At 40.4% G+C, this 24,972-nt stretch overlaps 1 protein-coding gene across 3 annotated transcripts; it reads left to right on the top strand.

Moving 5' to 3' along the window:
• Positions 1-4,780: 4,780 nt before the first annotated feature.
• HAVCR2 (hepatitis A virus cellular receptor 2) lies at positions 4,781-23,052 on the top strand. Of its 3 annotated transcripts, none has more exons than XM_059174143.1 (7): positions 4,781-5,099; positions 6,360-6,698; positions 7,596-7,679; positions 12,425-12,465; positions 13,914-14,040; positions 17,346-17,382; positions 18,502-19,137. In XM_059174143.1, the coding sequence occupies exons 1-7, from the start codon at positions 5,045-5,047 to the stop codon at positions 18,503-18,505; spliced, it is 687 nt and encodes a 228-aa protein (XP_059030126.1). In that variant the 5' UTR covers positions 4,781-5,044; the 3' UTR covers positions 18,506-19,137. The 3 variants fall into 3 exon arrangements, with proteins under 3 accessions (XP_059030126.1, XP_059030125.1, XP_059030124.1); XM_059174141.1 differs by lacking the exon at positions 18,502-19,137 and adding an exon at positions 19,160-23,052 and having other exon boundaries at positions 4,786-5,099; XM_059174142.1 differs by lacking the exons at positions 7,596-7,679; positions 18,502-19,137 and adding an exon at positions 19,160-23,052 and having other exon boundaries at positions 4,783-5,099.
• Positions 23,053-24,972: the final 1,920 nt, after the last annotated feature.

The following is a 24,972-nucleotide window of genomic DNA, read 5'->3' as shown; positions in this document are numbered from 1 at the left end:
AAAAAAAAGGTACATTTCAGAATACCAAAACAAACAATATAAAAACTTAAAAATAAGATACATATAAAACAGCATCAATAATATGGAGTATCCAGGAAAAAGTCAAGGCATAATTTGAAGGTCTCTATGGGGAAAATTTAAACATTTTATTAAGGGATATTAAAGAAAATCTAGATATAAGAGGTTAAAACATGTTTATTGATCGGAACATTCAGTATTGTAAAGAGGTCAAATCTACTCCACAAAGTGGGAGAAATATACTGTATTTACAGCATATTAAATCAGCAGAGGACTAGTATCCAAAATATGTAAATTTCTCATAATTTATATGAAAACATCAATTTATGATAAGAAAAAATTGAGAATCCCAACAGAAAAATGGGTAAAATAAGCATTTGTCCCCTTAGTGCTCCCCAGTTCCAAATTGTTCATAAATAAAAGAAAAAGTATTTCTTAACCTTGCTAGTAAAGAGGAAAATGCAAATTAAAGACACAGGGAGGGGGCGCCTGGGTGGCTCAGTGGGTTAAGCCGCTGCCTTCGGCTCGGGTCGTGATCTCAGGGTCCTGGGATCGAGTCCCGCATCGGGCTCTCTGCTCAGCAGGGAGCCTGCTTCCTTCTCTCTCTCTCTGCCTGCCTCTCAGTGTACTTGTAATTTCTCTCTGTCAAATAAATAAATAAAATCTTAAAAAAAAAAAAGACACAGGGAGATGCTATCCTATCCTTTACCAGTTTGGGGGAAAAAAAAAACTGGTACTACTGAATGTTGATGAGGACGTGGAGTAGGAGAAATTCTTACACACTGCTGGTAGATGTCTTGGGAAACAGGCATTATCTAATATATTTCAAAATGTATATCCCCTCTCAGTAATTTCACTCTCAGAAGTGTACTCCAGAGAAGGTTCTATACCTGTGCACCAGTGTTGGTGTGCAAGAATGGCCAGGGGGTCATTGTTCATGATAACTGAAACAGAAGGTGAAGTGTTTATCTATAATATAATGAACAAATAATTTAAGGCATATCTGTTCCCAGAAAAAATATTCAATATTGAAAACAAACAATCTACAGGAATACACAACAGCATGAATGAACTTACAAAGGTACTGTTGAGTGAAAGAAACAAAACACAAAAGCTTACAGATGATATGTCATTCATACGATGTTCAAAAACAAAACTATACCTATAATTTTGGAACACATACACAAGTGGAAAACCATAAAAAGGATGAAGGACTATTGCAAAAATTTAGAATAGTGATAATTTGTAGGAGAGGACGAAGGTTTTGTGATCAAGAAGAGACCCATGGGCTTGGAGTGCATGTCAGCAGAACTTCAGGAGACTGGCAATATTTTACTTTTTTGGGGGGGTGGTTCCTGGTTACCTGAGTGCTTACTTTATAAATATTCATACCCTGTAAATTTGTACGTGCAATGTTTTGTGCATCTCTTATGTTTCCCACCAGACATCAGTTTAACCTTAAGCCGTATTGTGACATCATCGTGCACCCATCATCTTGGAAAAAAATTCAAAAGTCTGGCGGGACTGTTACTGGCAAAGTCGTGGTGCATCCTAAGTGTTCTCTCTTGCTGGCTGTGAGAATGTCAGCTGGTATAAGTGCTTTGGGAAATGGCTCCACCACATTTGTGTAAAGTGGATGCCTATGAAAAAAGAAAAATGAAACTGTAGGTCAGGGGACAACGGGGCAAAATAAGAAAAGAAAAGAAGAAAGAGAGCTCACCGGATTGATAAGGACTTCATGCCTTGAACTGAGGAGTATGATTAACTTCACTATCTGACCCGAGAGTAAAAGACTAATAAGCCAACAAAAGAAAGAAGAGGTGCCCCATTGCAGAACATGCCCAGGATGGGTGACCGCTCACACAGCTCCTCACACCAGCATGGTCTCCGTCGGGAGTCGCGGGCCCTGCATTTTCAAGATGGGACTGCAGGTAGGAGTTCCTGCAGTGACTCATACATAGTTCAACAGAATTTTCTTGATGGTAGACCCCTTTTCATTTTTCAGTTTCGTCACTGGGAGCCTCGCTGAGTAATTGAGGGCAAATAATTTTACAGCCCTCCCCACTTCCCTTTCCTCTGAAGAGGACTGGTTATGGTGGGCAGGGGCACCATTAACTTCCCTTAGGAGTTAGTTACTTGCTGGGCAAATACTGCGATTTCCCAGAATGCTGACTTTTCCTTGCCGGACTGCTGTTTTCTGCAGTGTTGTAAAGAGCACGTCCTTGTAAGCTAAAAAGCACTTTATTAGTAAAATGCCTTTTTTTTTTTTTTTGGGTAAGGAAAAGAATCATGCTATTTGGAAGGTCAGGTTTTCTTTTCCTATCTCTCCCTCCCATCCCTTTCGGGGAGGGCATCTCTTGAATTGCACCACACTTTTTCTTGGGCAGAATCACCTTCTTTGACTTTAGAACACAGGGTTTGGGAATATGGCTCAGACTCAACCCAATTAGTCCCTGTTGAGCCTGGGGACCCAGATAGTTTAGCAATGAGTCTGTGACCCCAGGTGGACTTTTGCGGGAATGTGAATCACTGGACCCGTGTGAGCAACCGAGAGAGGTGCTTGGTAGGCGGCCGTGTGCTCTGCAGCTAGAGCGGGGGTACACTGTGGAGACTCTGAGGAACCGGAGACAGCCACAAACCAGGTCCCCAGTGACCTCACTGGGGCCACTGAGTCAAGTCTGCCCGCAGCTGATCTTTTCAATAACGTCAGTCAATAAATTGCTTTATAGTTTAAGCTAGTTTGAAGTTGGGTTTTCTCTGAGCTACAACCTGAAGACTGATGAGGCAAAGGTTTATTGGTGGTCCACAGCAAGGAGAAATTGAGTTGTCTTGTCAATGAATCATCATTCTGAAGACCTGGAAGTCCCTTCGGGTCTGCCCAGGGTCTGTCTTCTGAAGTCGCCCTCTCAGTGCTGGGGCCTGGTAGGGAAGGCAATGCGAAAGCAGCCTGAGGCAAGTGAGCATTCTGAGACCACAAAAATGACTGTAAAATAAAAATAAAAGGACTTCCATCTGAGGTGGAGTCTTTGAACCGACAGGCAGTTTAATAGGAAATAGATGGATACGCTTTCTACTTTCTCCTTGATCCTCCTGTGTTCATGATGTTCCTAACTGTTCATGGGTGGGACGTTCTTTCCAGGATGTTGATGGCAGGTATTTTGTGCTACTGAGATTATGGTATTTTTAAATTTATATTCTTCTTTCTTTTTTTTCCACAATTTTCTACAGTGGTAGACTTGGGGTGGAGGTGGGAACAAGGCTTCTTCATAAAGCTTTGATATTGCTTTGAATTTTAGCCATTAGGATGAATTATCTAACCACTGTTTTTTAAAGAAACAAATAAAAGTTAAATAAACATGAAAATGCTCAGAAACAGCTCCCTATACATGGAAAAAAAAAAGAGAAAGAGTTCAGAGTAAATTTCTAGGCTCCTTTATGTCTAGACTTCAGTGAATTAATAAATTGTTAATATTTTATAAAGCTGGTTCCAGTAGTAACTCTAGAGATGGACAGAAAACAGAGTAATAACAATAAAAACAAAACAAAACAAAACAAAAAAAGAGAACACAGACTCTGAAGGCTGAAACTTCTAAGAGTGTTGTCTGGGGTTATGCAGTAAACATGACCTCTGATGTCATGTTTAATTCATTCTGCCTTCCCCTCGAATATGGACATTTGCTGGTTGTTATGAGTTGCAGGGGCAGACCTATTAAGGGCAAATGTGAAATTCACAAAACAGTTTATAGTGGACAAAATCTGGAGTTTGGGGGACTCAGTTCTCACCTGAAATTACCAATCATGTGCCCTTAGGGAAATCAACCTTATCAGGTCTCAGTTTCCCCCAGGGGATGATGAAATCTGAGTCTGATCTCTTCAGTAACGGCTACTGTTGCTGGGGAAGAACACACATAGATAGGTTGGATATTTATATTAAATGCATTTAGTGCCACAAAGATGAGTGACATGAAAATTCAGCAAGAAAAGACAGAGGAGGCTTGCAGAAACTATTCAGTCTGTGAGCTCACTTTTGTAAAGAACCATTGGCTTTTAAGTTTCCCAGACAAATGTCAGACTCCCAGGGCTCAGACTGTTGGGGTCTGAGAAGTTACCTCTGTGATGGAGAGTGTGGCTGGAATGCCACACTTTCTGACAATTCATGCTCGAAGCTCCTGTGGTGGGAGGGGACATCTTGTGTATGTGAGAGAGATGAAATCAAATATTGAGCCCCCCATCCATGGTGGGGGGAAAGAAACACGCAGAAAGGAATGTGTCTTTCCTAAGTGGAAGGGTTTGGAAGTTCAGGTCCAAGTCAGAATATTAGAGCAGGGAGCTGTGCCTATGTCACTGAACACAATTTCCTCACTTTGTAAACGAAGGAACCAAGATCCAGCACAATTCGTGTTAGACACAACCCAATTTGTGTTTAGAGCAAGGGTAAGCATTAAGCTCCAGAATGGAGTGGAAAGGATAAGGAAGATGTGGCTCATCGTGGCGTTGTCCAGCTCCCTGTCCAGTTCCCGACACAAAGCAGGTGCTTCATTAACATTGGTCACGTGACCAACCAACTGCCTGATCGGACTGAATGCACAGATGCTGTGTTCCTACCTTGCGTCCCCTGGTAACCAGCTGGACCCACATGCCACCCGTTTCACACAGGGGATTGTTTCATTGGAGAAGCTTGAAGCCTCTCTACTTGCTGAGAGTTCTCTTGGCTGAGAGACACTTTGCTTCCTCCAAGTGTCGCTTCCTCTTGGTTGATACTAAGGGGTAAATACCAAAGACTGACAGGATGTCTGTGGTGTAGCAGGGCAGAGAACTGGAGTTTCCTTAGTTGTAACTGTGGACTTGGCAGCAATAACAGAGCGAAGACGGGTAGTCAGATGCCATGATGTGCTGGGCCAGCAGTTGCGAACAGTGAGCCCTGCTCCTGTCATTGTGGAGGAGATTCGATTTCTTTAATTTTCCAGTGTCACTGGAGAATCAAAGCAAAAGAGAGCCATTATTTGACTTGTCTTTTTCAGAATCCATGGTTTCACCTCCTTCCTTCGACTGTGTCCTGCTGTGGCTGCTGCTACTCACAGGTAAGTCTGGCCATTGGCTTTCACAATTGGATGCTACACGATCAAGATGCAGGGATGGTCATCGCAATGTTTCCAATAGCAAGTTTGGAAGGAACCTCAGTGTCCACCAGCGGGGGAGCAGGTAGATGAGCTGTGATCTACACTGCAAATAGGGGAGGCCGACGACACACAGCGATACGGAATGCCTCTAATCCGAAGGTCAGATGAAACAAGAAGGCGCAGAAGGACACGTGTATCAGACTTCTATTTGTGTATGTGTGATGCAGGGAGTGGGAATATGTGAATGCTTCTTAACGTATGGACTCTGGGAAGGGGAACTGGAAAACGGGAAGGAGCAGGGAGAGGGAGTATACTTCTCATATATCTTTTACACTGTTCAAATGTTTTACTATATATATATATTTGTTTATATACATATATATTTGTTAATATATATATGCAAAGGCAATTAATTTTAAACCTCACGATAGCCTGTGAATTGTTTCAAACACACAAGCTTCTTATTCAGCCAGTGGTTATTATTCATCATGTGCTGAGGGCTTAAAAAGAGAGCGAGGGGCGCCTGGGTGGCTCAGTTGGTTAAGCATCTGCTTTCTGCTCAGGTCATGATCTCAGAGTCCTGGGATGGAGCCCCGCATCAGGCTTCCTGCACAGTGGGGAGCCTGTTTCTCCCTCTCCCTCTGCCTGCCACTCCCCCTGCTGTGCTCTCTTTTTCCCTCTCAAATAAATAAGTAAAGTCTTTAAAAACCAAAAAGAGAGAGAGAGAGATCTTTATATCAAGTTAACTGCCTTTCATCCATGAGCAAGCAGCCCTCTAGCCCAGACTGGTGAGCTGTTCTCCCGGCTGACAATGACTCATTGTCTGATTATCTATTTCCATCAGCCTTGCCCTCCAGTGTTCACAGGGCTGGACCACAATTCTCTCTTAGGGCACTGGTTCTCAAAGTGAGTTTCCGAGACCAACCATCTCAACAGCTCCTGGGAACTTGCTGGAAATTCAAATTCATATACCCCCCTCCCGGACCTATTGAGTCAGGAACTCTAGAAGTTGAGCCCACCCATCTGTGTTTTAATAAGCCTTCCCTGTGATTCTGATGCTCCTCAAGTCTGAGAATCATTGTCATAATGACTCATCCTCCAAATGGGACAGTTGCACTGGTTTCCTTTTTATTCTATAAGGCATTACTTGCAATTTTCTTGAAATGGACCAACCTCACTCACTCATTGCTTGGGTCTTGCTCTCTTTCCCTCTTTATTCAGGGTCTTTGGAAGGGGTATACGTAGCTGAAGTGGGTCAGAATGCTGATCTGCCCTGCACCTACACTCCCAACCCTTCTGAGGATCCTGTGCCTGTCTGCTGGGGCAGGGGAGCCTGTCCGGTGTTTGAATGTCATAGTATGGTGCTCAGCACAGACGGAAGGAACTTGAAATATCAGACATCCAACAAATACCATCTGAAGAGGAGTATCCACAAAGGAGATGTGTCCTTGACTATAGAGAACGTGACTCTAGCCGACAGTGGGATCTATTGCTGCCGGATCCAGTTCCCAGGCCCAATGAATGATAAAAAATTAAACCTGGAGTTGGTCATCAAACCAGGTGAGTGGACCTTTGCATGCCTTCTTGAATAAAATCACCTGCAGGTAATATTAAATATACTGATTGGTCGCCCTTCTGATCTCTCCAGTTAGAGCCCCGCTTGTCCATCTGTCCCTAAGACCTCAAGTTTAGCAGACTCCACCAGCGATGCCCAGCCACTTTTAACTCCCTTCATCTATTTTAAAACTCATGGACAGGATCTATAGAATGGGAGGAAAGGTCAAGATTGGTGGTTCAAGAGCCTGATTGTTTATTGAAATCACCTGGAAAGCTTTTAAAGACCTACATAGCTCCTTGGTCCCCACCCATGAACCACAGAAATCAGCATCTCTGGAGGCAGAGTCCTGAGCACTAGGATTTTACAAAGTCTACCTTCAATGATTATCCCCCTCACCGTGCAGCCAGGATCGAGAACCGTCAGATGGTGTACAAGTCAGGTACCTGTGCTCATGTGTTTGAAGATTTATAGAGCATACAGTGTGTGGCTGATGGAGCAGAGTTAAAATCCAACTTTGCCTCTTAACTATCTGCCATCTTGGGCAAGTTATTTAAACTCTGTGAACTCCTCCTCTATGAAATATGGTAATTCCTACCACACAGCCCCCCTGGGAGGATTTTACGAGGTGTTTGTGAAAAACATTTAGCATGGCCATTTGGGTGGCTGCTAGTTCCATCATTAACGATTAGACTGTGGCAGTGATGACTGTAACACTCCTCTGCCCCACACCTCAGGAGTGTCGTACATGCTCAAGGAAGGTGTCAGGTAGGTTTGGCAGTTGGCCATGTGCTTCTCTTTATTTGTTGCATTTCGTATTTTTTCTGCTGCCCCTTTGATTCCCTGCCACAAGCTCTCTGCTCTCAGAAGGGCTGCATCCTTATGTTGGTTTCTGATATTAGCCAAGGTCACCTCTGCTCGGACTCCATGGACAGACTTCACCACAGCCTTTCCACGGGTGCTCACCACCAAGGGACGTGGCACAGGTAATGATACCGGAGGCGTAGCACGAAGCCTTTGGGTATTTTCAGAGTTCAGAGGATTTTGAGTATGAGAAAGAGACGAGAAAAGGGTTTGAGTGGAGGCCTGAACGTCCCTGTGGACTTGAGTGAGATGTGTGTGGGGAGAGGGGAGGTGAGGACAAACCTCTACTGGGAAAAAGGAGCCCTGAGCTAGGCTTCAGAATTAGTCACAAGTACCTCTGTGACCCGGGCTGAAAACTTTCACTTCCCTGGATCTCTGCTTCTTGTTTTGTCCAAAGAGAGGTTTGGAGACTTTAACTTTTGTGACCTAGTAAAATTCCCTCTGCCTCTAAAAACAGAATTGTGGTGATCCACATATTTTTCCAAATAAGAAAAAAAAATTCTACTAATGCCATTATTGCATTAAAAAAGACATGCTTTTAAATTAAATACATTTAGTCTAATGAAAAACTCATTGCGTTGCCTTTATTTTCCAACTGACTCCCAGACTGGGATGTTTTGGCATGAAGTGGCTCCAGTTTGTGTTTGGGGTTGGACCTGGAGATTTCAAGAATCTCTTCTAACTAGAATGAAGCCCATCCTCTTTCGATTCCAGCCTTGGAAAGAGCAGCTAAACTCTTTCAGTAATTCAGCAAGGACTTCTTCAAGCTGCCCTGGTAGAGAAGATAGGGTCAAAAGAGCAGACTGAGGGTTTCACTGAGCAGGGAGATTAATCTTAAATGTCTCCTGTCAGATTTCTGGTCCTTCTTATACTCTCTGGAGCTCAGTCTTCCATTCAGTAAGATAAGGGTAATAACGGGTAGGTCCCATATTTTAATCTCAGAAACCTCCTAAGTCCCACCTTGTGAGATTTAACTAAGAAAGGGTGTCTCAAGTGGTTAGCCCAGTATTTGATCACAGCATGTACTCAGTTATTGTCTTTAATGTTGCCAGTAAGATCTGGAGGCAGAATGAGGTTGTGGTTAAGTACCTCAGTGCTGGGGCTCCGCTACCAGCCCTTCATACTAGCTTTGTGAGTGTGAAGTAAAATTGCTCAAAATCTGTGAGGCTCAATTTTCTTACCTCTACTTTGGGTGTTTTCTCAGGACCTATTGCCTAAGATTGTTGTAAAAATTGAGTGTGACAACGTATGCAAAATGTTCAGTGTCATACCTGGCCCACAGAAAACCCTCGAATATTAGTTATTATTATAAGTATTAACTTCAGCTCTCTACTGGTTTAATCTTTGGTGATTCTTTAGTCATTGGTAGCCAACATCTCTTATGAGAGGGAGAACATTAAATATGGTGAAACAAGATGACAACCGTCATCCCAAAAGGAATTTAAAGTGGATTTTAAAAATTCCTTTAAAAAGGAATTTAAAAACCACATTGATGGAACTGCTAAGTAAACATGAATCTTAACCACACACAAGGTTTTCTTTTTTTTTTTTTTTTTTAATTTTATTTGTTTATTTGACAGAGAGAGAGAGCACAAGGAAGGGGAGTGGCAGGCAAAGGGAGAGGATTAAGTACAATCCCTGATGAGCAAGAAGCCCAACATGAAGCTCAATCCCAGGACCCTAAGATCATGACATGAGCTAAAGGCAGACTCTTAACTGACTGACCACCCAGGCACCCCTATTGGTTTTTTTTTTTAATTTATTTTTTATTTATTTTCAGCATAACAGTATTCATTATTTTTGCATCACACCCAGTGCTCCATGCAACCTGTGCCCTCTATAATACCCACCACCTGGTACCCCAACCTCCCACCCCCTACCCCATCAAAACCCTCAGATTGTTTTTCAGAGTCCATAGTCTCTCATAGTTCACTTTCCTTTCCAATTTCCCCCAACTACCTTCTCCTCTCTATCTCCCCATGTCCTCCATGCTATTTGTTATGCTCCACAATTAAGTGAAACCATATGATAATTGACTCTCTCTGCTTGACTTATTTCACTAAGCATAATCTCTTCCAGTCCCATCCATGTTGCTACAAAAGTTGGGTATTCATCCTTTCTGATGGAGGCATAATACTCCATAGTGTATATGGACCACATCTTCCTTATCCATTCGTCTGTTGAAGGGCATCTTGGTTCTTTCCACAGTTTGGCGACCGTGCCATTGCTGCTATAAACATTGGAGTACAGATGGCCCTTCTTTTCATGACATCTATATCTTTGGGGTAAATACCCAGTAGTGCAATTGCAGGGTCATAGGGAAGCTTTATTTTTAATTTCTTGAGGAATCTCCACACTGTGTTGGAGGGGATGTGGAGAAAGGGGAACCCTCTTACACTGTTGGTGGGAATGCGAGTTGGTGCAGCCTCTTTGGAGAACAGTGTGGAGATTCCACACGCAAGATTTTCTAATGTAAATCCAGGTTCTGCTTCCCTGTAATTAACCCTAGTCAATATTTATTGATGTCCATGTTCCCATTCAGGGCTCCAGTGTTCTTTACAATGTCACTGCCAAGTGGGCATTCACTGTATGCCCACACACCTTCCTCCTGAGCTAGTGCATTTCCTCAGGGTTGTCCATATCATAAACAAGTCCTTTTCCCTTTAGTTTTTACTTTTTAGTTCCTTTCCTCTAGGGCAACAACGATGGGGTCTCCCCTTGTAAGTCAACTTGGTGTAGGTATACATACCTTTTCTTTTAATGTGGAATGTGGGTACATTGAATATGTTTGTTATTAAGTGGAGTGGAGCCTTAATAAGTAAAGGTTCCAAGGGTCTTGGAAGCTGCTAAACATGCTTTGAACACAAAACATTGTCATGTCTCTTCAACCTGAAGGAGGTGGAGCCAGGTCATGGTGAGTCCTCAGCTCTGGAGATCGACTTGGTTTGAATCTCAGGTTTGCCAAATTACTGGTTGTGTGATCTTATGCCAAGTACCTCTCTGAGACTCAGGTTCTTCTTTTGAAAAGTGGAAAAATAACAGTACTACTATATTGTGGTGAAGATTGAAAGATATGTGAATAAAGTGCTAAGCACCATGTGTGGCAGGTAATACGTGCTAGATGGTAACGATAGATTTATATGCTTCTGAGACCATCTCATCCTGCCCTCAAAGCCCCCTCCACTCCAGCCAAGTCTTGGGTTCTCTAGGAAAACTAATGCATATTTTTTTTAACTGTCCTACTCACCTTGGTTGATGGTTATCTATATGAAATTAAGCTGTGATAATCAATAAAACAGTACTCTTGGGTTATTTTCACTGTAAATTGATTTTTTTTTAAAGAGGGGAAGTCAGTCTTACCATTTAGAGCAAGAGAAATAATTACAGGGAAGCAGAAACTGGAATTACATTAGAAAATCTTGTGTGTGGTTAGATTCATGTTTACTTAGCAGTTCCACCAATGTGGTTTTTATACTTTAAATTCCTTTTGGGTAGTAATAAGAGCAGAGGCAAGTGGAAGAGAATCTCTTTTATTTCCTTTTTTTAAAAAATGTATTCAGGCTGAGAGTATTAAAATTTTAATATTAAAATCATGGTTTATTAAACCAGGGGTTTTATATGAAAGGACTTGGGCTTTCAGGCTTCTAGAAAGTGGCCATGACATTTAAAAAGTTTCAGAGCCTCTGACTCAGCCAGAGACATGAACAGGCATCCTTAAGTTCCCCAAAGCTGACATTCTATATTGATTTTTTTAGAAGGCAGCATCTGTGAGGTCAGGGCCTGTGCCCAGGCTGTTGGCAGCTCTGTACCCCATGCCTGGTATAGAGTAAGGGTGTAGACCATGTTCATCGAATAGATAGACAGATGAATAAGTAAATGGGTAAGAAGGAAAAAAAGGTGAGCTGGCAACTGGGCAGTGTGTCCACTTGGAAGTGACCGTGCCAAGGTGAGGGTTGTTGAAGGCAGCATGGGAGTGTCTGTTTGAAGCCATGCAGACCTAAACCGGAAGGCCATTTCTGTTATTCACTAAGCTCCATTACCCTGAGTAAGTCTGTTCCCTTCTGAATTTTCAGCTTCTTCATCTAAGTAATGGAGCTAATAGTCCCTACTTTAGGATAACTGTTTTGAATGCTAAATGAGATACTTTGCTCAAAGAATTTAGCACAATGTCTGTTCATGGTAAATTAGAGCTATTGTTATTATTATTTTCATTTTTAGGCAACCAAATACCCTGTCTCCCTCTTAATGAGTAAACGTTAAACTTTTTCAAGAAAATTAACTTCTGTTATATTTTAAAGTCTAATTAAAATATAACGCCTGCTTGAGTGATATCAATGTTGTTGGAATTCTGCAGTCCTCTTTGGGGCCCTGTGGACACAACAAAGCATATATTCAACAGAGGTCTTCCTGGCAGAGGTCTCCTTTTTATTGCACCTAAAGAGCTGGGTTCATTATCTGGTTAAAAAAATTTGGTCACCCTAGGGGCACCTGGGTGCCTCAGTGGGTTAAGCCTCTGCCTTTGGCTCAAGTCATGGTCTCAGGGTCCTTGAGATCAAGCCCTGCATCAGGCTCTCTGCTCAGTGGGGAGTTTGCTTCCCCCTCTCCCTCTGATTGCTTCTCTGTCTACTTGTGATTTCTCTATGTGTCAAATAAATAAATAAAATCTTAAAAAAAAATTTGGTCACCCTAAAATTGCTTTGCAGGTATTTAAAAAATTTTATTGGTCTTGTGATTAATTATTGTGATGAGTATAAAGTAGATTTAATTTCAAATAAAATTATAGGTGTCTTTAGGATTTTTTAAAAGTTAGATAAAAGAAAAAATTCCTGACCATTCTATTGGCTTTTTTTTTTTCTCTTTATGGCAGAGACTCAGACACTGGAGGGCCTCCATGATAAGGAACACACTGTAAGTGCATTTGTATGCCTGTGTGTGTGTGTGCATGTGTATATGTGTGTTAACTTCATGCTCAACTCAGAGAAAAGAAAGTTCAGCTTTAGTCCTTCTTGTTTGCTCTCTGCTTGGGGAAAAAAAAAAATGCCTTAGTCTCCCTTAGCCTCAGTGCCCTTGGCTGATGATGCCAGTTCCAACTGCATAGGCCTGTTGTAAGGGTAGAATAAGGGAATATACGTAAAATGCCTGGCACGTAGTAAGTGTCAGAAAACCAAAACGAGGAAGCACTACTCTCTTGTCCCTCTTCTCCTATTTCACAACTGTATGACCCTGTGGAGGGTTCAAAGACCCTCCATCTCCCTAGAGTGTATTTCTTCTCATTTCCATGGCAAGCCCAATGAAAAAGATTATTTAAATTTATTACTATATGACAAGACAGCAGTCAGGAATATTGTAAGCCAAGAATTTCTATATCCACCTATAAAGAAATCAATATTTTAATTAACCACAAATTTAGTGTCTCCCACCTTCTCAGAGTAAAAGGAAATCCCCTAGATAGCAAGCTTATAGTGGCAACTTAGAAATTTTGGGGGGACATATCCAGGAGTCTGCCTTCATTTAACCAAGTCCCCTACTTGTGTGTTTACAACCAAGGCTCAGCACTCTGTGTTTGCCCCTCTCTGTGACCAAGGACTGACTCTAAGTACCTCTGTATATCTATAGTATTTAATGCACAGTACCTTGCAATTAACACTCCTGTAGTACATGTTTATTGAATAAGTGCAGGATTTAATTTCTTTGACTTCTTTGTTTTAAATGTGTTCCCTATTATTGTTTTTAAACGGGAACATGGACTAAAATTTTGGAAGCAAAAGAATTTTCTGAATCTCAGTTAAACAAACAGTTCAGTGGATCAGAGCGATAGCCATAATAGTAACCACTGCTAACGCTGTGCTGAGCATTTTATATTTCTTATCACTTAATTTTTCCAAGGAGTCTATATGATGGTGGGAGACCTGGGATTTGAACCCAAGACTGTCTGGCTGTAAAGGTCTGGCTTTTAAATCACTGTCTTTCTGTGAATATGGGGGTTTCTCTGCAAGACACCAAGTTTTGACCGCTCTGAAACTCTCTGGAACACCAGGGCCCTTGAATGAATGGAGTTCCACTCTAAAGCCCATTTTTATTTGGGACGGGAGGGGAGTCCATTTACTAAGGGCTCCTTGTGCCCCCAACAGCATAGAAGTGACACATTTTATTGCCTTACTATCTGTGAAGAGTATGCTCATTGCTTTCTTTGGGGGTGTAAGGCCTGTCTGCAAGGAGACAGATCAGAGACGTCTCAAGGTCCCTGCCCTCCTGTGGTGCTATGAAAGGGACGGTCTGATGCACAAGTCATGAGACTGGCTGAGCACACAACTGGTTTCCTGCCACCTGCTACAGTTCTCTTTGTGTTTCCATAGCAAATACCCACGTGGGCTACTGAGTTACAAGACGCTGGTGCGACCACTAGAATGGGAGTCTACATTGGAGCAGGGGTCTCCGCCGGGCTGGCTCTTCTCCTTATCACTGGTGCTTTAATTCTCACATGTAAGTTGGTTGATGTTGCTTCTCTCTCCCTCTGATGTTAGAAAAGGAACCAACAGGGTGTCTGGGTGGCTCAATTGGTTAAGTGTCTGCCTTCAGCTCAGGTCATGATCCTGGAGTCTTGGAATCGAGTCCCGCAATGGGCTCCCTGCTCAGTGGGGAGTCTGCTTCTCCCTCTGGCCCTCCCCCCTCTCATGCTCTGTCTCTCTCTCTCTCTCATTCTCTCTCTCAAATAAATAAATAAAAATTTTAAAAAAGAACCAACACAAACCTAGATAGAAATATAAGTTTATACTTATACCTGAAGGTGATAAAACTGAACACCCTGTAGTCCTCCCAAACCTACCAATAATAATAGCTATTTTTTACTCAGTGCTTACCATGTAATACGCAGGCATTGTGCTAAATGTTTTTACCTACATTTTATTATCACCATCTTATGCAGTAGGTAGTATTTATCACCATTTTATCATGCAGGAAGTATAGCTACAAGAGAGTAAGTCACTTTGCCACGGTTTCAGAATCCCTAAGAGGCAAAGCTGGAATTCAGACCCAAGCAGGCTGATTCGAGCACCTAGTCTCTTACCTTTGGCTAAGAACAAAAACCTCTTTAAATCATGAATTAGGCTTATTAGGAAGCACAAAAACAAAACTCATTTCTTTCTGTGCATTTTCCTATCTTATTTATTCCTCAGGCATAGGTCTTTAGGGAGAGGTGGCAAGTCCTGTTTCCGATGGGTCATGGGCCAGGATTTGTACATTTGTGTTTTGCTCCTTCACTGCATTTGTACACACATTATTATTTAAGTGATTTTTATTTAAAAAATCTTCTTAAGTTATGGTTTATTATACTTTAACTGCATATTTAAAGTATGTCCAACTTGATGAATTTCAACATGGAAGTCTATCACGACCTTTAAGACTCAACCAATGGCATCACCCCAGAAGCCTCACACACTGTTGTAATTATGATATATTCTCTTCTCTTTGAGGGCAGAGACTAAGGCCTTATACTCCATGGCTTAGTACATTCTAACAGCCTTTCCTACTCTACTTAAACATGGACTGCATAGTGGGTGACCAGCTGTCCCAGGTTTGCCCGGAAATGATGGGGTTCCTAGGATGTGGGATTCCAGTGCTAAAATTGGGACAGAGATTGGAAAATCAGGATGAATTGGTCACCCTAGTTGTGTGGCTTAAAGCTGATGAGTGCTTTATGCATATTAAATTCTCATAATTACTCTACTGACAAAGATACTAGTATTATTCCAATTTACCAAATGGAGAACTAAGGTGCTGTCCAAAGTCATACGGTTAATTGATAGATATGGAATCTGAAGACAAGATTCTCCTCTTCTTCACCATTATGCTATTCTGCCATTATTGGTAAATGGATTGTTCAAAGAAAAAACCTCCCCATCCACACTTACCTGAGTTTACTGAGAGGTAGCGGGGGTGGGGGTTCATGGATTGATCACAAGGATGTAAAGCCTACAAGTTGATAAAGAGCAGTAATAGCACTCATTACCTTTTTGAGTTCTGCCATGGGCTGGATATTAGGGGCCGTTCTAGTCTGTGTAAAGAGGTTTGAAGTGAGGTTTCTTCTCATTGGGGGAAGTCTGACACTTTGTACCCACATCTTTATTACTCCAAAGACATGGTTACCTAGAAGAACAGATGGGAAAGTCATGTTTGATTTGTGATATTTTCCCTAGAAGTTGCTGGAGAAAATCTTAAAACCAAGGTGACAGGTGTTTAAGTCAGGATATCAAAGCCATTAATTGGCAACAATACAACTAGCAATCTTGTATCTTTCTAGTGCTCTCTTTGCAATGAACATCCATCCTCAGTACTACTCAAATCTCCCTCATTTCTCACTCAACTGATGAAGTATCAAAGACCTATTCCTTCTTTGCCTTAGCCAAGACTTCATTCTTCTTTTTACCCCTTTCTCTAGAATCATCCCGTAGACACCTCTGTCTTCATTGTCATCAATCTTTCAGCAATATTTAATCAAATCGACCCTCACTCATTCTAGAAAGTCTTCCTTCTCTGGGCTTATAGAACACCACTCTCCTACTTCATTGGCCAATACTTTTCAGTCATTTTTGTTATTTCTTTTTTCTGCTTCACCTTTAGATGTTGATACTCCTCAGGGCTGGCCCTTTCCCTTTCTTATACACCCTTTAGGTGATCTATATTTCGACAGGCTTAAATGTCATCCTAAATTTCCCTCTACAAGTCAGAGTGTCTGTACAGTTGATACCTCCACTTAGATGTCTCCCACATTTAACATGTCCAAAATGGAGGTCTAGAGTCCATATTCCACCTTCCCAGAACACAACTTCTGCCTCTCTGATCTTCCCCATTATAGCGTTTCACTACCATCCATCTGGTTGCTTAAGTCAAAGCCAGAGGCCATCCTTGAATCCTGTTTTCTCTTAACACAAAATTCAGTTTTAATTCCTGCAGACTTTCTCCAAAATACATGTAAAATCCATTCATTATTCTCATCTCTCTTGGTCACCACCTTCCTCTGATCTGAGGCATCATGATCTCTACTCACTTCTCCATTTTTTTTATGCCTCTTTTAATTTACTCTTCACACAGCAGCTAATGTGATCTTAAAACCCAAATTAGCTCTCATATTTCTGCTCTCCAATTATTTCTAATAGGTCTTTGAATAAATTCCAAAATCTTGATTATGATGTAAAAGGTCCTTTGGAGCTAGCCCCAGCATACCTCTCAGACCTTATGTTGGGCCACTCCCTTATTTCAGTTTCAGGAACCCCCCATCATCTTTACCAGGGGTTACCAGGGTTTACCACCTCTGGTTGAATTCTCCCCCTGGCTCTTCACTTGGCTGACACATTCTCTTTGTTCAGAACTGAGCTTGAAGTTCACCTCTTCTGAGAGTTTTTTTTCCTGACCACACTCTCCATCATCTGTTCTAGAGCCTTATTAGTTCCACAATTTGAAATTATTATTTAAATGCCTGCCTCCCTAGAACACAACTTTGAAGAAGTCAGGGATCACAATTCACTTTTGCATCTCCAGTGCCTAGCATCCTACCAGGCACATAGTAGATGCTCCATATATTTGCCGAATGTAAGAAATGCATCTGTATTACTTACTAGCATAGTCTGTGTAACAAATCAAGACACACATTGATAGTTTGATTTATTTCAATCCAAAAGGAGACCAGATTTCCCTAAACACTCCCTGCCTCCAGTGAGTTCATTTTATTTCTTATCTCTTTTGTTTCATGAGAATATTTTTAATTGACTTTCCTTCTACTTTTTACCTAGGGTATTCTTATAGCAAAGAGAAGTTACAGAACTCAAGGTAAGAATAATGGGTGTTGTAGGGGAAGGTGAGAATGTTGGAGGCCCCTATGCTAAGATGGCTTTGCTCTTAGAAGTCCGGCCCTAGGATTTAAACTTAGACTTCTTTCTTACCTTAGGCATGGATTAATGCAATACTAATTAAACATGCTACTCTGTTTTTCTTTTTGATTTCTCTAGTTTCATGGCCTAAAGTTAAGGTGTAGAATTCATCTTGCTATTGATAGGAAATGCTTTTCTGTATAATAATTTTTTTTTCAATGAATTGACCCTTCGATGATTGAGCTACTGGGTTACAAAAGTGAGTGAGAAACCCAGAATCTACTCTTGGGCTTTTATAGATCAGCCCAGGCATTCTCAACTTATGTTCCTATTAGAATCATCTAGGGCATTGAACATATTGTTGCCAACCCCAGAGCAAATAAATCAGAATCTTTGGGGGTGGGACCTAAGCATAAGTGTTTTTCTAAAAAATTTCCAGGTGATTCTAACGTGGAAACAGGGTTGAGATCTACTGGTCTATTATACTGCAGTCTTGGTATCCATTTTTAACTATGTGTATATGAATACATATACACACATGCACATACCTCCATGCTAAATACATAAAGCTTAAATAACTTCTAGTGGAATGTACTGATTTTTGGTACATGGGTAGAATGAAGTGTAAAAAAAAAAAAAGACTCTGCCCGTTGAATACTATCTAGACCATGAATAATTTTAGAGAAAGTAGAGATAGTAATTTATGAAGACAGATAATCTATAGTAATAAAGTCAAATAAGGCCAAATAAAATATTTAATTATCACTGGCTTTCTATCTTCTGTGTGAAGATTTGTTATTAGAGCTGAAATTTGAAATGTGATACTACACATAGGTAATATTTACATGAATTAGTTCATTATTTGGTTGAAATTATTTGGTAAAGTTATCTGGTTAACGTTCATCTCTATCTATATATGTAAGTTCCATAGAAAATTAGGGCACTCTTGCCACATTAGTTTCCCTACCTCTTGATAGAGAACATGATGCTTAGTAGGCACTTTATCTGATGACTGAGCGAATAAATGCTCCTTATGGCAGCCCTGTGAAATAGAATGCTTATTATTCCCATTTTACAGATGACAACACTGAGATACGAAGTTTACTAACACGCTACCTCCATGGGATTTTTGTGTATTGTTCACTGCAGCATTTCTTGCTTCCTGGAATAGTGTCTAACATCCTAAATATTTCTTGATTGAGTGAGTGAAAAAAGAAACAACCAACCACCCAGTTTGTCTAAGATACTATGGCTGGTAAGAGACAGAGATAGAATTCCAACTCAAGTCTGACTCGGTCCATAACATATTCATACTTTTTTCTTTTTGAAATTATTCAAGCCCATAGAAGAACTGAAGTTACCATACAAGGCACCATAGAACCTTTCAATGAAACCTGTGATTTAACATTTTGACATACTTGCTTGGTTTGTTTCTCTGTTTATATACACAGTTTTTTCCTGAACCATTTGTAAGGACATTTCAGGCATCTTCACACTTCACCTCAAGACTTCAGTCTGTCCCTCCATATAAAACCATGCCAATTTTGTACTTAAGAAAATGAAGATGAATTCAAATTTCCTTAATTATTCCACATGTTATTTTATTGCTGTTTTATGGCCTTTTCCTCCTAGTTAGGACCTGATTGGGGATCATGTACTACATTTGTTCGTCCTCTTAACTGTATTCTGTGCTACCCAGGAGATGCTGAACTCAACTGGGACATTTCTTTCCACAGCCTCCTCACTTTGGGCAGCCCCCCTCCCTTGGGGTTAGCAAACACAGGAGCAGAAGGAATGCGCTCGCAGGAAAACATCTATGTCATTGAGGAGAACATATATGAAATGGAAGATCCATACGAATACTACTGCTATGTCAACAACGAGCAGCAATCCTGACAACCTAGAGGTTTAACCCTTTAAGTGCCACCAGATCCCACGACGTCATTTTTGAGCATATTGTCATCTTTGAAAACTATGAAATGTGTCAAGTGATCAGTTTTAGAGACTCTGTCCATGGCCACCAAGCAGAGTTTTTACACTTTTTGATGATAATTAGCTCCCAGAGGGAGGGAACGGTGACCTGCCCTGCAGTTGGCACAACATGACTTCTGTGTTTCAGCCATCAGGGCTACCCAACTCAAAGACTACTAATTGGGACATTATAGCTCAAATGGGCTTTTATATAGAGTAAGAATTTTTAATATGCAGTCCCCGAAATGCCAGGAAATTCAGTCACATGACGGATCAACAGAGCTCCTGAAAATATAGGGAAAATTATGTGCTGAGATACGTGCGTGTCTTTTTGGGGACAGAAAGACAAAAGGGGCCGCTGATTTTCAAAGAGATCTGTGATCTATAAAAAGTTAAGAAGCTACTGGAGGAGGAGAGAGTCTCGAATGTTCTCTCTGAGTTTCAAGACTAGTGCTTCTTCTCTGAATATTGATTCTTTAACAGTAAGTACCACTGCAGAGCTCTCCTTTGCCAGTTAGGTAGACTGCCCAGCAGGTCCTGTGGTGTGGCAGGAGCTCCCAGAGAAAAAGGAAGTGGGCCTCCTGTGTGTTGCCAAGTTTTGTCTGGGGTGCACTCAACGGGAAACATCTCCCAGCAACTTCTCCATTTATGGAGAGAACTGGAGCTCTGCTTTTATAGAAGAAGAAGCGGTAACTGGGACACACATTCTGGTGGAAAGAAGGCAAAAGGCTCCAACAGTCTAGATCAGCATCAAGTTCTTTGAGGGAAAGACTGTGCTTCTTCAGCTTCAATTTCAAGGTGGTAGCGACTTGGTTTATTTTACCCATTTTTTACCTGCCCAGTGCTCTCACACCTCACAGAAATTTATTAAACATCTTTGGAGTGAAAAAAACCTAAGAAAGGTAGCCTTCTGCAAAGTCTTTTCCATTGTAGGGTTTACATAGAGCTCTTCCAGAGAGCACACAGATAGTCCTAAGATCCCATATCTGCCCTTACCTGATCCCAGGTGGTGTTTGTTTCTTAGCTTCATTCCCAGCTCAGGCCTTTGGAAGCCTGTTACTCTTTTGTCTGTGTCGCCTTTCTTTTTCTTTTCTTTTCCTTTCTTTTTTCTCTTTTCTTTTTCTTCTCTTTCCCTTTCTCTTCTCCCTCTCTCTCTCTCTCTCTCTTTCACTCTCTCTTTCTCTTTCTTTCTTTCTTTCTTCTTCTTTTTTTTTTTTTTTCTGGAGAGGGGCAGAGGAAAAGGAAGAGAAGGAATCTTAAGCAGGCTCCACAGCTGGCACGGAGTCCAATGTGGGGCTTGAGCTCTAAGATCATGACCTGAGCTAAAATTGAGTCAGATACTTAACCAACCGAACCATCCAGGTACCCCTGTATCCCCCTTTCTGCTGAGCCTCCTCAGCACATAAATAATCAACAATAAAGTCCTGTTGCTGCCTTAAAACTGCTCCTCCCCACGTAATAATTAAACGGCTACCATGCTGTATGCAGAAAATGTTGGTCACCAACGATATAGGCAGCCTGTTTGTTTCTAGGAATCTTTCTGACAGTCTTGTGTGAGTTATAATGTTCAGGCTGCATTTAGACAGTTTTGGGAAGTACTGCCTTTCTATAGGGAGATATATAAGGGAGATCATTTTGCAATGATAGGCATTGCATTGCATTGATAGGCAGCAGCTCTCATACAAGACTAAGAATTAATTATAAGTATTTTAAAGTTATGAAATTCTAGAGGGAAGGGATTTCAGAACTTATTGAGATCGACTCAATGGTTTCCCCAGCAGAAAGAAATTCTTATCCTACAAAAATCTTTAAACAAGGGTAATGTAGCCAGGATGATCATTGCAACAGTACTTGTAAGAGACTTTTCACCACCTGGGGAATCGTTGGTTATTGTGATGTCAACATGCTGGTGCAGTTAAAAAGAATTAAGTGGTGTTAATTCATCACTGAACTGTTTTCCTAATTCAATGAATATTTAAATGTCTACTATATGCCAGATGTTCTGGTGCTGAGGTCATAAAGAGAGACCAAACAGACTTATCCTTGACCCCACAGAACTCATTTGATCTGACATAAGGTGGATTCATTCCATTCATTCAGTCATTGAGCATTTACTGGTACCTACTTTGTGCCAGACACTGTTCTTCTCTCTAGAAATACGGCAGTGAGGGAAACGGACAAAATTCCTGCTCTCATGGAGTTTATATTACTTGTTAGAGGAGAACACTATATTGTAAACAAAAGAAAAAAATTCTGGAACAATGTATGTAGTAGATGCTCATTTTTTCTTTTGCCTTTAAAAAAATCTGGAAAAATACACCAAAATTAATACGGCTACCCCACAGGGGCAAATGGTCATGTGACAGACTTTGTCCTTTACGTGATTTTATAATTGTTGGAATTATTATTTTTTTTTTTTGTAATAGAAAATTAGATTTAAGCATTATAGCACTGTTTTCCTGTTTGTCTTCCTGATCATAGGAAGAAATGAAGACTAGGTTAAGCTAGATTTAAGGTCAAGACTGGCAGCAAGCCAGGACTGGAATCCTGGTTTTCAGAGTAGAATCTCTTCTATGTCAATTATGTGGAAGGGGGAAGTTGGCAGAAAGGGGAACAAACCCCTACAAGGCTACTACAAAGAGCCCAGGAGATAAGTGGTAACTTAATTAAAAACAGTGTAATAAGATCGGATGTATAGCTTGCTCCTAGAAGCATCTCAGCATTTTTCCTCCACAGCTCTTCCACAGGAGACCCCCAGGACAGGGGCACTCCTTGACCATTTGAGACTGAAAAACATAGCAGGACTGTGTTTTATCTGCATATCACTTCTTCTAGATTTGGAATTCCCGAGGCAGAAGTTCCAAGCAGGTCAATGCCTCCTTAGTTGATTTTTGGGTACCCCATCATGTCCATTCTCATTTAAACTCAATTTTCATTTAAATATAAATTTGAAAAATTAAGCTGAACACAATTTTGTTTCCAGTTTCTATTCAGAAAGTCTGGATCCTTCTGGAGATAAGTATAGATAGATGTCCCAGAGCAGCAATTTTTAAGATTTTTTCCACCATCTTTTTCTGGGACTCAGTTGGGAAGTGGGGGAAAAGGAAAGCTGGATCATTTGGTCGAAAGGTTCACAAGCTTGAGGAGGGCTCATAGTCTGTTTTCACTGGAAAATCTGTGCCGAGAAGCATATGAGTCAGAAATGTTTTAGGCTTGTAGATTCTCTGTGTCATTTCTTCAGTAATGGTGACCACAGTTACAGAGGTCATTCCAAGTCACTCATTTACTCATTCACTCATAGCAGTGATAATCTTTTGTGAATTATTGTTCGAATTCCTTCAGCTTACGGTGCAACTCTCCTTTTTCTGAGAAAGCAGTGGGGTTTTTTTTTTTGTTGTTGTTTTTGTTTTTAATGATTATTTAAGCTATTCCCTTGTGGTGGCAGTGAGACATCTGTTTAAATGTGCACATTATTTTAATGTGATTGTTTTGTAGGTGGGTCACCTTTGGAAAGTATTTCATTATGGTTTTATATTCTATACTTGTAACCTGTTCATGATACGTTGATATGTCTTTTGTAATTTCTATATTTTGTGTTTGTACTCTTTCATTCATGTAAAACTAGTTCATGTAAAATAGAAAGGGTTTCTACAACCAATGCAGTGTTTACCTTCTTTTGGTCAGCTCTGAAATATCTATAATCTGTACATCTGTATCTAATCTGTTTTAAATTTTATGTGCAGCTTCATTTGCCCTTACTGATTAATTGCAGCTGAATTTAGTTCTTGTTCAGAAAACACTTCAGTAAAAAGTAACAAGTGTAAAAATGAGGGGAAAGTTTTTTCCCACAGTTTTGCTATATTGTAACAAATAGACTATATACTGTAATATATTATAGCTATATTATAATGCAGATTTTTTTTATTCATTTCTTTATCCCAAAGTTCACCACTATGACTTAGAAAACATCTCTTGACCTTAGTATTGGTTGAATCTGACAGTTAAAGTAGGGATCCAAGGGGAAGGAGCTTAAAAGCTTTAGGCTATGGGATCTCTGGAAGGTTCTTGCAGGGGAGTGGTGCCTTCCATCATTCTCTCCAGCAACCTTCAACAAAAATTCCTATTATGTAAACAGCAGCCAAATAGCTTCTGATCACCATGGGAGAAAAGAATCATCCAACCTAACAGAATCTCAGGTAAAAACCAAGAAATAGGACGTTATCCTAGCTTTCTTATTTTAAGCAAATGTGTTTACAAGGGGCACTCTGGGTTAGACAGCTGATATGGAGCTTTACAGTATATTAAGATGTAAGTAAGAATCTCTATGAAGTGGAAGACACACATCTTGTTAGATTGCTTGTTTCCCTTATTATTGTTTTTGAACTTGTCATCTTGAAATACTTTAGGGTTTACAGAAAAATTGCAATGATAGTACAGAGTTCCTATATTCATTCACCAGTTTCCTCTAATGTTAACAGTGTACATAACCATGGTACCTCTGCCCAAACTAAGATATTAGCATTGCTATAACACTATTAACTACAGATTTTGGAATTCTGTTATTGATTTTTAAAATTTTAAGTTAAGTGCTTTTTGATAAATAAAACAGAGTTTAGGTTAAAGGTCAGCATTCCTATTCCCTGTCCTCCTTATCAAAGTTTCTCCCCAATCCCAATGCCCAGGAGGAATCACTGTTATTGCTTCATTCTTTTTGGCCAACACCATCTAGTAGAAATATAATGAAAACCACATAGGTAATTTTAAAAATATCTAGCCACATTTAAAAAGGTAAGTAGAAACAGGTGAAATTAATTTTTAATAGATTTTTTTTAACTCAGCCATCTAAAGTATTATTTTAGTGTAGAATAAATACAAACATCATTAATAAGTTCCTTTTTCCCCCATTTTATGCCTGAAACTCCAGTAAGTATTTTTTATTTAGAGCACATCTCATTTCTGATTAGTCACATTTTAAGTGCCTTATAGTGACATGTGGCTAGTGGCTACAGTATTAGTACAGTTCTAGATGATTCCCTGTTCTCTCTCATACACACACAAAGACACACATTGCAATTTACTTTTTCCACTGTTTGAAAAAGGTGATTGGTTTATGTCAGATTACATGGGACAAAAGCCTTCACTGAGATAATGGTAGTATTAAGTAGAACAAATCTTCATCATCTATTAAATTATTTCCCCATGCATAGATATTTAGCAAATAAGGCTGCAAAGAACATTCTTTATACAAAGACCTATGTGTATGTGTGTACTTCCAAGGCATAGGTATGGAATTGTAGTGTCAAAAGTAATTATTGTGTTTCAAGTATTATGATTATAGGACAATATTTTTTTAAAGATTTTTTATTTATGAGTAGAGAGCCTAATGTGGGGCTCAATCCCAGGACCCTGAGTCCATGACCTGGGTCGAAGGCAGAGGCTTAACCCACTGAGCTGAGCCAGGTGCCCCAGAACAGTATATTTTTAAAATAAGTATTTTAATACCTATTAAATTAAGCCACTATAGCCAATCACTGTATTGCTAAATGTATATTAACAGACATTTTAGAAAACTATTTAC

Source organism: Mustela lutreola, chromosome 5 (assembly GCF_030435805.1).
Source record: "Mustela lutreola isolate mMusLut2 chromosome 5, mMusLut2.pri, whole genome shotgun sequence".
NCBI lineage: Eukaryota > Metazoa > Chordata > Mammalia > Carnivora > Mustelidae > Mustela > Mustela lutreola.
This window is presented reverse-complemented; position numbering and strand designations above follow the sequence as displayed.

Bases quoted from the DNA above. Each gene is read 5' to 3' on its own strand.
- HAVCR2 (XM_059174141.1), top strand. From the start codon at position 5,045: ATGGTTTCACCTCCTTCCTTCGACTGTGTCCTGCTGTGGCTGCTGCTA. The intron at 12,466-13,913 runs GTAAGTGCATTT...GTGTTTCCATAG, and splicing joins TCCATGATAAGGAACACACT to CAAATACCCACGTGGGCTAC. The intron at 14,041-17,345 runs GTAAGTTGGTTG...CTTTTTACCTAG, and splicing joins TGGTGCTTTAATTCTCACAT to GGTATTCTTATAGCAAAGAG.